Source organism: Acomys minous, assembly GCF_964271855.1.
Source record: "Acomys minous genome assembly, chromosome: 4".
In the NCBI taxonomy this organism is placed as follows: Eukaryota; Metazoa; Chordata; class Mammalia; order Rodentia; family Muridae; genus Acomys; species Acomys minous.
In genome coordinates this window covers 85,426,718-85,440,540 of record NC_140486.1, presented here as the reverse complement: position 1 = coordinate 85,440,540, position 13,823 = coordinate 85,426,718, and the positions used below count along the sequence as shown (strand labels likewise).

Sequence of the window (13,823 nt, the reverse complement as noted above, 5' to 3'; positions counted from 1 at the left end):
AAATTTCCCAAGAGGGCAAAGAAGGAGAAATTACACTTTGAAGTCTCAAGACACTTCAATGGCAAGCGCGTTTCTGAGCCACTGCATTTTCCTCCTTGGTTCCTGAGAGTCCGTGATTTCAAGAGCATCAGTTATACTCGGATAACAAGTGCGACAGCAGGACCGCCTCAGCAAAAGAGCAAAAACAAGCCACAAGGTCAACACTTCTTTAGATTAGCTCCAACTGCATAGTTAAAAGACCTCAGCGCCTTTATATTTCCAAACACCGTCTCTTAATAGCTTTGAAGTTACATCAGTGACCCCCACACAGTGACTATGTCAGTGAGCACATGGCATGCTGACATGGAGCACATTAAAGTCACAAGATGATATGTCGCCAAGAATGCAATAGTACCATGAGGATGTACCTGACTTTCTCCTAGTGGCCTCCGTCTGCCCTCCTGCTCAATGGGGATGAACGGTTCGGTTCTGCCTACACTGATGAAGAAGCGGAGCTTGTAAGAATCAGCACACACACACCTATGCCAAGTGCCTTGCCTCTCTCTTCCCGGGAAGGCTCCAGCATCCCTGCTGCTGGCTGCCTTGTTATCCTATGTGTTAAGAAGCCGACTAGAGACTTACCGCTCAAGGTCTCCATGATCTGTTCCATGGAGGGTTCCGGGTGGCTCCTCAGGAGCGTGTAGATGCTCATCACCATGCCCGGGGTGCAGAACCCGCACTGGGTACCATGGCCTTTGGCGATCCGTTCCTAAAAAGGAAGCGCACAAGGACTCCAGGGTGGGAAGTCCTCAGAAGCGAAATAAAGTCTTTTCTTTGGTTCAACCACAGGCAGGTTCGCGGCTGTCACACAGCAACCAACAATGCTGAGATTGTTCATATTTATAATGCTGGTGGGGGGGGTTGGGGGGTGGAGCTGGGGAAGGGAGTTCTGTGTGTGAACTCAGTGCCTCACGTCAAGGCACAGTTCAGAGGCAGCAAGACCACAGGCATCGGGCTGGTTTATTTTATTATCTCCTCATTCTGCTACCACACAGGCAACCCCTCTACCCTCATCCACACAAAGTAATTTAAACTGGAAATTTACTGTCAAGGACTATCTCAGTGAAAGGAAATCTATCTTTTCTACTTTTTTCCTTTTGGTATAGCTTTGGCAATTACCTGAAGTTTTGTTCACATTTGGGTATTTTTTACTAAGAAAGGTTTGGTACATGACTTAAAAGACCCTATAAAAACTTGGCCCTGAGACTGACATGTCCATCTGTGGGCATTTGATGGGAAGGTTTCTTTGAGGCAGAGGGACAATTAGGCTGTGACTTGGCCTAACTCCCATTTCTCCTTACCATCTTACCTACTTACCATCTCTTGAAAAAGAAGTGTGTGTGTGTGTGCACGTGCATGTGTACAGATGCATGTGTGTGTGGAGGACAGAGATGAACATGTCATCCCCAATTGTCCACCGTGTTGCTATTTGACTTAGGCTTTCTCACTGAAGCCAGACTTCATGAATTTAACTAGAGTAGCAGCCCAGGCAGCTCCAGGGATCTTTCTGTCTCTGCCTCCCTAGTTCTGGGGTTACAGATGAATGCCAATGTACCTAGCTCTTTATAGGAGTGCTGGGGCTAGAACCCAGGTCCTCAAGCCTAGGAGGCAAGCACTTTATTGGTTGAACCATTTCCTCAACCCTGCTGATAGATAACCTTTATCGTTTACACTTTCTTGTGGCGCAGGAAGGTACTTTTTAAAAGCTAAAGACAAAATCCTTGTCCCCGAAGATTTTATAACTTAATTTTGGGGCTACACAATCTTGACAGAAGACTACTATATCACAGATGCTAAATGCAAACGTGTGGGACCCACACACACACAAATTTTTTTTTCTGGCTAGAATTAGCGACATGGCTGGCTACCCACACAACCAAACACGCCAGCTTATCTCATTTTTCTCATCCAAAACAAGATAAATGTGAGAGTCTTTTTCTTTGTAGTCTTTGAGGTAGAACCCAAATATTCCCAGAAAGTGAGGGGTGGGGGTCTCTCAGGCATGAGGTGGGGAAGGCCACTCAGTCTACCAGTCGCTTACTTCAGGCTCCCCTCCACATGTTTATGGAAGCAAAATAAACTTGAAGTGGCAATAAAGAAAGCCTTGGAAGGAAAAAGAAATTCAGAAGAAAAAAAGTAGTGTTTCTCTTTGTAAAGGGGACAGAGCCTTCCCGTCACCACTTCTGTTCTCTTAAAGCCACGAGCCAAGGTCTGAACAACCAGAGAAGCCACATAATTCTGCGTTCCAGTGTCATTTCTGTCCCTCTGTCAAATACCTGACAAAAAGCAGCTTTTGAGAGGCAAGGGAGTTATTTACAACTCTAGGTCACAGCTCATCAGCGAAGGAGGCCTGTTTGCTCTTCTATGTAGCATTTATCACTTCTGACCAGGGAACTCGATTCAAAGAATTGTAACCGAAGAAGTGTGCTAACACCTGTGGAGGAGGGTGCTGCTTGCTGGCTGTCCAGCAGGCTTATGTCTTCCTTACCCAGTCCAGAAGCCGCTGCTTAGGGAATGGTGCTGCCCACTGAGGGCTAAGCCTTCCTACATCAGTTATAAAGGCAATCCCCTTCAGGCACACTCACAGACTAACCTGATCTGGACAACTCCTCAGCTGAGATTCTCTAGCCAGATAGCTCTAGTTTATGTCAAGTTACGGTTAAAGCTAATAACTAGGACAACTTGTTAAATCTTAAACTTGTTAAAACACGCCCTTACCTGGACAGGGTGAATCCGGGTTTTGGTGCTTCCAATGCCTTCAACTGTAGTGACAGCAGCCCCATGGAGAGAGCAGATGGGGACCAGGCAGGCAGCGACAGAGAAATGACTTCAAAGTTTATGTAGTGAGGTCAGAAAGAATTCATAGAAACACCAGTAAGTACTGAGGGAAAATTGCATTTACAGGATTATAATTACTTTGACATGAAGGTAATTGAGTACATGTTAAAATTAAATCATCAAGATAAGTAATTTCAGATTTATGTATCTGCCTAAAAATAAATGTTGTAACTGATAAAGTTATTATCTCTCCCTCCCAAATTATCTTATTAAGAGCAGGGGTTGAAATAGTCTTGGTTGATATACTCATTTCATCCTGTCAGTTGTGAAAACAATTTTATAAGGGCCTGTTTTTCCTTTGAACAATGTGGGTTGTGTGTAGTTCTAGAAAAAGCCTGAAAGGCTTGGGAGGAAGTTAAGTGAGGTGACCTGTAAGGTGAGACATATATTATTTCCACCAGAGTGGAAGTCCCGTGCATGCAATTAGCCTTACCTGCTCCTCTGTGCTTAGGGGAAAAGTAACTTAATGGGTAGAAGAAAGCAGGCTTTCACAGCGCTCTTAGGTGGCACTTATCTGAAGAGCCTTGGCTTTACAGACCAATGGACTCGGGGCTCATGATCTAACACCCATTAGTTTGATGGCTGTGGTGAAAGTACAAAGTACCTGAGACCCTCAGTTTCCACCATTTGTAAAGTGCAGCGTCAGCGTTGCTGGGACAGGACCGACTCGGTGCCACATTCTCCAAACGGTAACCTATAGGCTGTTTGCTTTAGTTCCAGCTCATACAACTGAGGATATCCCAGATTCCTTTGTGGAGTGCAATGCAATGGCAGGAACAAATCCCATGGGGAGTCAGCGTGGGAGTCAGCCACAGGCCTGCTAGTAGAGGAAAGGTACCTGATCTTTTTGGAGACGGGGTCGTATCTTGAGATCATCACGGTACAGGCACCGCAGTCACCTCCTCCACAGCCATACTTTGTCCCTGTGAGTCGGACTGGAAGCGTTATGCTTAAGGAAGAAAGACGAACTTGAACATTCAGTTCTTATCATAAAATTTTCACAAATGGCAAGGATGACGTCAGCATGGACATATACGCTTTCTCTTCCCGTTGTGGGGATTAAAAAAAAAATACTTGGACAAAAACAACTTAAGGGCAAGAAAGGTTTATTTTGCCCCATAGTTTAAGGTACAACCGCTATGGTGGGGAAGTTAGGACATCAGGAACTTGAGGAAGACACTCACATGATAGTCACAGTTGGGAAGCAGAGAACTGAATGCAGGCATGCTTGCATTGGCTTTCTCTATTTCATACAGACAAGGATCCCCACTTCCAGAGTGATGGGGGCGCTTTCAGCAAATATGGCCATTTGGACCTCCTGTGCTCTGCTTGACAAAACCTCTCCTGCTCCCTCCCTTTCGGTGACTTCTTGGAGAATTCTCCAGGAGACCTCCTGTCTTCAGCTTCCTCAATAACCAGATATAGATCTGTTTCATCTAAGTTAGCGCCCGGTCTCGCTGTCCCACGCTTCTAGGAAACTGCCAGCGCAGTGCCACCTGACCATGAGGGAACATTGTGCGGTATGCAGCAGCAGGGGGCTGGCCTTGTTTTCACCCTAGTTCCCCCTCTGCCCCCACCCAACATCCTGCCTTGTGCTTATAAGCAGCTTGAGGAAAATACAATTTTGTCAGCTTGATCAGATCTTTTTGACTTGCTGTCCGTTCCTTGCGTCTCTTGTCCCCCATTCTCTCCCTAGGGGTTCGTGGGTCTCAGATGATTGTCTGGCTGGCCTGGACACCAGAGAAGGGTCCCACCCACACCCACAGACACACCCATGCCAGAGAACATCTCTTAAGTGATTCTGGAGGGTCACTCACCACAGTATAGGTCTTGAAGTACCTCGCTCACCCAAGAAATGACTAGTGCTCAGTGTAAATCAGAACGCAACATCTCACAAGACAGCAGTCACTGCCGTGGGGGCAAGGAGTCACACTCATGGGTCTCCAGATCAGCAAGGCCGAGTCCCCTGTCCCGACTCCAGCACTTTAATGTCCTAATCAGTCCCGCTTAGAAACACTCCATCTTCGGTGTTACGTCAGTGCTATTCCTTTAATTGCACCAAGTCAGGAGGGGCAAACAACTAAAATAAGCATCCCAGTCCTTGAGAATGGAGGAGCATCTCCAGCGCAACCGCAACCGGGGAGGGCAGATACATTTGGAGTTATCTGACACAAAGTACTTAACGCTTTCATCTCACTCTTGAGTTGACCCTGGGGAGGGCAGAGAGTGGAGCCTCATTGCTGTCGCAGTGTTAGGCAACGAGTTAGAAATCGTCAAGCCTTTTACAGTCCTGGTTGCTGCTGGCCAGGGTACGTGGGGAGAACCAGCATTAATATTTTGATTCAGCCGTGAACTTTTTTTTTTCTACAACACTACGAACTTATCAGGCAAGATGTGTCCATTTGTCCAAAAGTGGCAAGGCTGTTCTAGGAGTAACAAACTACTTATGAGGCCCACTGCCAAAAGCTTGTGACAGCGAAGGCCACAGGCTGCAGTAGGGAAGTTACTGTTGTTTTGCCAAATGGGCTTGATGTACCTGTCAAATTGCCTTCTAAATAACTTTGCTCCTGTTCATAGATTAGTACTGCTGTCTGATTTGGTCCAAAATGCTTCTTCTTCTTCTTCTTTTTTTTCCCCTCCAGTGGGCAGTAGCAACTGTAGAGACTTGTGCTTGGTCAAAGTGATGAAAATAACTGACTGCTGAATGCTCAGCCACAAGTTGGACATCTATATCACCTCCCGCCCCCCAGACTCAGGGAATACTATGGAAGAGCCTGTCTTCTGGGCATAATGTGGCCATTGAACTCTTGAAGTCAGAGCAGCTGTGCCTGCCTGCTAAGCCCTGTACTAGAGTGGGACGATTGCATCAGTATTCTATAATTGGGGGAGGGATGCCTCATGAGGCGCCACACTTCTGAGTATTTATAGACAGTTAATGCTTGATAGGAGAGGAAGTGGTATTTTCTTCAAGAGCGGAACACTGGTATAGTGTCCAAGTTCGGGTAGAATACTCACACCCATGGTTCTGTAAGCAACCTTATTAAAACTCCCAGGGTCATACAAGTGGGAGGAGTGGGGCTGGAGAGATGGCTCAGAGGTTAAGAGCACTGCCTGCTCTTCCAGAGGTCCTGAGTTCAATTCCCAGCAACCACATGGTGGCTCACAACCATCTATAATGTGATCTGGTGCCCTCTTCTGGCCTGCAGGTGTACATGCAGGCAGAGCACTGTATACATAAGAAATAAATAAAATCCTTAAAAAAAAAAAAGAATGGGAGGAGCAGAAGAGAGGGTAATGGGGTGACTCAAAATATGTTATATATGTATGAAGATATCATAAACTCATTTTTACATATAATGAATATATGCTAACAAAAATAAGCATGTTTCAAGGTCGTCAAGGAAAGATTGACCTCTCATGAGCAAGTTTGGACTCATTTACTACAGCCCTGCTACCACAGCAATTTTTCAGGAAGGGGAAGTGTCTCGATTGCCCCACCTTAGGTTTGATGCATTCTGTGTAAAAAACGAGGAAAGCCTCACAACCCTTCTTTAAGATGTGAAATAGCAAAAGAAAGGGGAACTGGAGAAGGAGAGAGCAGATGAAGGCCAGGTGTGAGGACAGAGCAGATGAAGGCCAGGTGTGAGGACAGGGCAGATGAAGGCCAGGTGGGAGGACAGAGCAGATGAAGGCCAGGTGTGAGGACAGGGCAGATGAAGGCCAGGTGTGAGGACAGGGCAGATGAAGGCCAGGTGGGAGGACAGAGCAGATGAAGGCCAGGTGTGAGGACAGGGCAGATGAAGGCCAGGTGTGAGGACAGGGCAGATGAAGGCCAGGTGGGAGGACAGAGCAGATGAAGGCCAGGTGTGAGGATGGAGCAGATGAAGGCCAGGTGTGAGGACAGAGCAGATGAGGCCAGGTGGGAGGACAGAGCAGATGAAGGCCAGGTGGGAGGATGGAGCAGATGAGGCCAGGTGGGAGGATGGAGCAGATGAAGGCCAGGTGGGAGGACAGAGCAGATGAAGGCCAGGTGTGAGGATGGAGCAGATGAAGGCCAGGTGGGAGGATGGAGCAGATGAGGCCAGGTGGGAGGATGGAGCAGATGAAGGCCAGGTGGGAGGATGGAGCAGATGAAGGCCAGGTGGGAGGACAGAGCAGATGAAGGCCAGGTGTGAGGACAGAGCAGATGAAGGCCAGGTGTGAGGACAGAGCAGATGAAGGCCAGGTGGGAGGACAGAGCAGATGAAGGCCAGGTGTGAGGATGGAGCAGATGAAGGCCAGGTGGGAGGATGGAGCAGATGAGGCCAGGTGGGAGGATGGAGCAGATGAAGGCCAGGTGGGAGGATGGAGCAGATGAAGGCCAGGTGGGAGGACAGAGCAGATGAAGGCCAGGTGGGAGGACAGAGCAGATGAAGGCCAGGTGTGAGGACAGAGCAGATGAAGGCCAGGTGGGAGGACAGAGCAGATGAAGGCCAGGTGTGAGGACAGAGCAGATGAAGGCCAGGTGGGAGGACAGAGCAGATGAAGGCCAGGTGTGAGGACAGAGCAGATGAAGGCCAGGTGTGAGGACAGAGCAGATGAAGGCCAGGTGTGAAGACAGAGCAGATGAAGGCCAGGTGGGAGGACAGAGCAGATGAAGGCCAGGTGGGAGGACAGAGCAGATGAAGGCCAGGTGTGAGGACAGAGCAGATGAAGGCCAGGTGTGAAGACAGAGCAGATGAAGGCCAGGTGGGAGGACAGAGCAGATGAAGGCCAGGTGGGAGGACAGAGCAGATGAAGGCCAGGTGGGAGGATGGAGCAGATGAAGGCCAGGTGGGAGGATGGAGCAGATGAGGCCAGGTGGGAGGATGGAGCAGATGAAGGCCAGGTGGGAGGATGGAGCAGATGAAGGCCAGGTGGGAGGACAGAGCAGATGAAGGCCAGGTGGGAGGACAGAGCAGATGAAGGCCAGGTGGGAGGATGGAGCAGATGAAGGCCAGGTGGGAGGACAGAGCAGATGAAGGCCAGGTGGGAGGACAGAGCAGATGAAGGCCAGGTGGGAGGATGGAGCAGATGAAGGCCAGGTGGGAGGATGGAGCAGATGAAGGCCAGGTGGGAGGACAGAGCAGATGAAGGCCAGGTGTGAGGACAGAGCAGATGAAGGCCAGGTGGGAGGACAGAGCAGATGAAGGCCAGGTGTGAGGACAGAGCAGATGAAGGCCAGGTGGGAGGACAGAGCAGATGAAGGCCAGGTGTGAGGACAGAGCAGATGAAGGCCAGGTGTGAAGACAGAGCAGATGAAGGCCAGGTGGGAGGACAGAGCAGATGAAGGCCAGGTGGGAGGACAGGGCAGATGAAGGCCAGGTGTGAGGACAGGGCAGATGAAGGCCAGGTGGGAGGACAGAGCAGATGAAGGCCAGGTGGGAGGACAGGGCAGATGAAGGCCAGGTGTGAGGACAGAGCAGATGAAGGCCAGGTGGGAGGACGGAGCAGATGAAGGCCAGGTGGGAGGACAGGGCACATGAAGGCCAGGTAAGAGGACAGGGCAGATGAAGGCCAGGTGGGAGGACAGAGCAGATGAAGGCCAGGTGGGAGGACAGAGCAGATGAAGGCCAGGTGGGAGGATGGAGCAGATGAAGGCCAGGTGGGAGGACGGAGCAGATGAAGGCCAGGTGGGAGGACAGAGCAGATGAAGGCCAGGTGGGAGGAGGGAGCAGATGAAGGCCAGGTGGGAGGACAGAGCAGATGAAGGCCAGGTGGGAGGATGGAGCAGATGAAGGCCAGGTGGGAGGATGGAGCAGATGAAGGCCAGGTGGGAGGAGGGAGCAGATGAAGGCCAGGTGGGAGGACAGAGCAGATGAAGGCCAGGTGGGAGGATGGAGCAGATGAAGGCCAGGTGGGAGGACAGAGCAGATGAAGGCCAGGTGGGAGGATGGAGCAGATGAAGGCCAGGTGGGAGGACAGAGCAGATGAAGGCCAGGTGGGAGGAGGGAGCAGATGAAGGCCAGGTGGGAGGACAGAGCAGATGAAGGCCAGGTGTGAGGATGGAGCAGATAAAGGCCAGGTGGGAGGACGGAGCAGATGAAGGCCAGGTGTGAGGATGGAGCAGACTTTGTTGATGTCCATCTAGGGAAGGCTACTTCCTCCTGGCAAAGCGCAGGCTTTTTCTTTCTTTACTTCTTTTTAGAAAGAGTCTCAGGTAACGTTGAACTTCTGATTCTTCTGCCTCCATGCCGTGAGTGTAGGTGTTACTGGCATGTTCCACCACAGGCGTTTATATGTGGTACCAGTGACTGAACCCAAGGCTTTGACCACGGTATGTCTGAATTGTACCTATCAAGCTACGTCCCTAGTATCAGCCGGGCAACTTTAACCTGCTCTGTTGTGTGATTTCTGGCAAATAAATCAATAGTAAATCAATTTGTGTTGTAGCTCTGGCCCATGCGGGAACATGTGATTTTTGTGAACTATCAGGAAGACGATAAGATTACTCTGGAGCTTTCTGATAAGGAACAAAGACATATCTCCCTCAATGGTTAACCCAAATGGGCCTGTCAATCACCTGGACTGGGAAATGCTCCTCAGCAAACTGTGTGCTCCAGAGACATAAGGAATAGAACATAACTTAAACACTCAGGTTGGCACAGTGTCCACCATCACTCTTGAGAGTGCTGTCCTTGGCACTGATCTCTTTGGGCATTTGCCACTGTCATTCGTAAGAGTGCCCTGCTAGTTAGGGTGCACATGCATGGCCCCTCTCATTTGGTTTCTAAGAACATATTCCAAAATTTCTTGGCTATTAAAGCATACAATCTCACAGAAAATATCATCAAAGTATGTCAGAGTTTCTACTTGGATGTTCCCATACATACTCCTTGGGGGCAGGTAGAGATGAGAAAGTTTCTAAACTTGCCCAAGACAAGGAGATAAGTACTTGTAGTTACCTAGAGATCGAAGTCTGGGACCCAGTCAAATTCACCTCTAGAGGACAGACTAGCCAAATAAGAGGGGACCCCCCCCCCAGAATAGTTCTGGGTTCTTGGAAGCAGGGATAGAGAAATCCATATTCTTAGATTTTTCTCTCTGGCCAGGTGGTGGTGGTGGTGGTGCACATCTTTAATCCCAGCACTTGGCAGGCAGAGGCAGGTGGATCTCTGTGAGTTCGAGGCCAGCCTGGTTTACAGAGCGAGTTCCAGGACAGCCAGGGCTACACAGAGAAACCCTGTCTCCAAAACAAAACAAAACAAAACAACAAATTTCTCTCTGCATAATATGTATGTGTGCAGGAGAACGCAAGTGCCTTGGTATATATGTAGGAAGGTCCGAGGGACACGTAAGCCGTGAGCATTTTACCTTATCTTGAACCGGTCTCTTGTTCACTGCAGGACTGCTAAGCCCAGCTAGCCTGTGAACTTCCGGAGACTCTACTCCTTTCAACCCTCCTCCCCCGCCCACCTTGCTGGAAGAGCATTGGGTTAACGGATGTGCACTGCCACGCCAGGCTTCTTGCGATTTCCGGTTCTCACTCTTGCACCAGCACTGTCCCCACTGAGCCCTCTTTCCTGCTTCTGACCTTGACATTGTAATCAGTACCCCCAGGGCATCCAGGAGCTGGCGTAGCTTCGGAAAGACTAGCATGTCCAGTGCCATGTACAAGGCAGGCGACCGAAAGTAGCTCCGGTGCTACACACAAGGAAACCATTCTCAACGAAACGTGGTGGAAAAAGCTTTGGGAATACAGGGGAGACACCCCGGTGAACGCAGGGGAGACATCAAGGTCCCCAGAGTTGGGCATTTTGTTTCCTTTTTCACAAGCAGGCAAAAGGATACTGACTTTTCTCAAGTAGAACAGTAAGTTAACCTCAGGGTCTGCATTCCTCTCTGTGACCTGTACAGAGGGAAGAATGACACAAGCTGAGGCAGTTTCCGTTCTGGCTTCTAAATAGTAAGAATGATTTAGGACATATTTGTTGATCTTGCTTTGCCTGACTCAATTAAATAGAACTCTTCGCAATTTTGAAATTATATAATCCTCTACTGTAGTTGGTCACATTTCCCAGGAACATGTTTGACTCTGTTTCAAAGCAACAACAAAGATATAGTTGAATCCTAATACAATACGGGTCCAAGAAAATAATTTTTAAAAAATCATTAAAAATGGAAGAGCCATCGTTTAAAAAAGCCCTACATTCCTAAATTATAATAAACAGTTTTAATTCTTATTACCACCTATGGTTTCCCCCCTTTGATCTGAGTTCTCCACCTGACTTTGAAAAGTTAAGTAAACAAAGAACGTTGGCAGCAGCAGACAAACAGCATTCCTTCAGCAGACCTAGGAAAACATTCGGGCAAAACCCCAACCACTCCCTGTAGCACTGGTGTTCTAGAAGAACGCCTACCTCCCCCAGGAAGCAGTCACAGAACCGTGAAAGGAGCCCAGAGGTGAAAGCCAAGGTCTCCTCAGTATTCCTTAGCCAAGCGGTGATCTTGGACACATTGCGCAATCACCCTGAGCCTCCACAGAGCACACAATACCATAAGCCCAGCTTGAACTTTGACTGCCCTTTCCTTTTGTGCCAACAGTGCTGAAAACATAGGGTGCTGGGCTTTGCATCACACACAACTGTCAGAGACATTAAGTATACATGCAAAGAGTGTGCTGCAGCCATTTTAGGTCTTGTCTCCAGAGCCCAAGACAGAGAGATGAGAAAATGGTCTCAGCTCGTTCTCTTAAGTGAGTCAAGACCCCTCTCTCATTTGCCTATTTGCTTGCTTATTTACTTATTTACCTTTGAGACAGGAGCCTCATTATATAGCCCTTTATGTCCCAAAACTCACTCTGCAGACTAAATGGGCCTCCAACCTCCTCCAATTCTGAGATTACAGGCGTGAATCCAATCTCAAGACTCTTAAAGGAGTAAAGAGTTAACTTAGCAGTTCACTTCTGGCTTTCTCGTCCAAAGGTTTTACAATCATTTGCAAATGACCTAAAGACCTTGGGCTCTGGATGTGTGTGTGTGTGTGTGTGTGTGTGTGTGTGTGTGTGTGTGTGTGTGTGTGTGTGCATACTTGTGAAAGCAGTGCTTGGGTGGCACAGAAGTTGGAGTCGGAGCTGGAAGAGGAAGTGAGGAGGAGGAAAGAGCTACAGGGTTCTTTGCAGGGAAGCCAGGTGCCTAACGCAAACTGATGAGGCTGGATCTGGACACACAAAACTGCACTTTCCCCATTAGCCCCAACACATCAGTAGCCTCCCTCCTCCTCCCTCCTTTGTCCCCTAAGAAGCATGGTTCCCCCACCCCCACCCTCACCCCCAGCCCTTCTTTTTGGCAAAGCTAATAACAGATTGCCTCTACCAGCGTTTCTTTTGTACATTTATTAATTACAGCATAGAGCACTTACTTTTTTTCCATTCACAAAGAAAATAAGTTCATCTGACTCCTTGGAACGAGACATTACTTGACGACAGTCGGCCATGCGACTCTGGGCAGTTGTGCCTAAAGCTCCTGTCCCCAAGTCCACCTCTCAGGAGAACCTTTGTGCTCAGCAGGAGAACGAAGAGCCCCATGGGACTGTGTCTGCTCTGCGGTTTTGTCGGGGGACTCCTCCCACACAGCCCGGCCCCATCAACGCCCCCAAGCTTTCTTCACTGCTCTCCTCTGCTATTTCCTCTTTCCTCTTTCCTTAAACCACCCTGGAAAGTTCCTTCCTGGCCCAGCACATGCTCAGGGCACACTCTTCCCTGCCCCAGGTGGAAGCCTCTGCAAAGAATTTTTTTTTCTCCAACAAGAACAAGCAGTAGTTGAAATGGAGCCGATGCCAAAGTTGCTATCGCTGCTCTCAGCTCTTGGCATTGAGTGTATTTGTTAGCAGATGCTGCTTTTAAGCTATGAAAAGAATGCTTTGAGAAATGATACAAACGTGAGAAGCAACAAAGTAAAATGTCTCTGGTCGGACAGTTACCAACCAGACTCTTCTTGTGTGCTGCTGAAATTTTAGAAGGGACTTATGAACACATAGAAATGCCTACAGGCATTATTTTTGTTACTTTCTTAATATTTCTGTTAGTTTCTAAAAGGTAAAAATGAACTGTTAACGTGACTTCAAAAGTTGCTTTTTTTTTTTTCCTTCCCAACTTACTTTGGCTTTCTGTGCCTCAGCTGGGCAAAATCATGCTGTGTTCCTCAAGTTGTTCCTTGTAGGGATTAAAGGAGCCAGTGCAGGGTAAGTGCTTAAAACAGCAACTTCATGGGGTGAGCACCCAGCTAATGTTACTGTCAGCCACGCTTGGCAGCTATCTGTCCATTTACATTGCGAATTGTTTTCAGCTTTCCAATTACAGCTATCCTATAGGGCAGGAGGGAGAGGGCTCCGCAGGCTAGAGCACTAGCTGCTTTCACAGGCAACATACAACTCCTGCAACTCCAGCTCAAAAATAAACTCTGCTGCAGAGGAAATTGAGCTTTATTTATTTATTTATCTATTTTGATTTTTTTTTAGCTTCATTTGTGCATATTTAGAGCCAGCCTTCTACCTCCTCACCTCCCCTTTTCCTCTCTCTCTCCTTTCACCTTCCTTTCATTTTGAGCAAGGTTTGTGTTGTTGTTTCATTCTGCTTTTGGTTTTTTGTTTGTTTCTGGTTTTCAATTCTTGTCCATTTTTATTTTAAAATTAGGATACAGAGTAAGAGGTTTCCCTGTGGCATTTCCTGCGTATCTTGCTTTGGCTGACCAATCCCTCCTTTGTCTAACAGGTGTTCTCTCTCATGTTGCCTTGCATCTAATCTTCATACACACGTGTGTGTGTGTGTGTGTGTGTGTGTGTGTGTGTGTGTGTGTGAGAGAGAGAGAGAGAGAGAGAGAGAGAGAGAGAGAGAGAGAGAGAGAGAGAGAGAAGAAGCCAGAAAAGGAACAACAGGAGAAAACAAAGTTTTAAGAAAGGGGTTTGGGGTTGGCACTAGAATAGGGTCA

At 48.3% G+C, this 13,823-nt stretch overlaps 1 protein-coding gene across 1 annotated transcript in view; it reads right to left on the bottom strand.

Annotated features, from left to right (window-relative positions):
* The window catches only part of LOC311595700 (aldehyde oxidase 3), a 95,481-nt gene extending 82,973 nt beyond the window's left edge, over nucleotides 1-12,508 (bottom strand). The window contains exons 1-5 of the mRNA XM_084778660.1: nucleotides 12,256-12,508; nucleotides 10,687-10,744; nucleotides 3,716-3,812; nucleotides 2,758-2,866; nucleotides 622-748 (exon numbers count right to left, since the gene is read on the bottom strand). Of these exons, the coding sequence (XP_084634786.1) occupies nucleotides 622-748; nucleotides 2,758-2,866; nucleotides 3,716-3,812; nucleotides 10,687-10,744; nucleotides 12,256-12,330 (466 nt within the window). The 5' untranslated portion in view covers nucleotides 12,331-12,508. The remainder of the gene's footprint in view (nucleotides 1-621; nucleotides 749-2,757; nucleotides 2,867-3,715; nucleotides 3,813-10,686; nucleotides 10,745-12,255) is intronic.
* Between the last annotated feature and the right edge of the window lie 1,315 nt (nucleotides 12,509-13,823).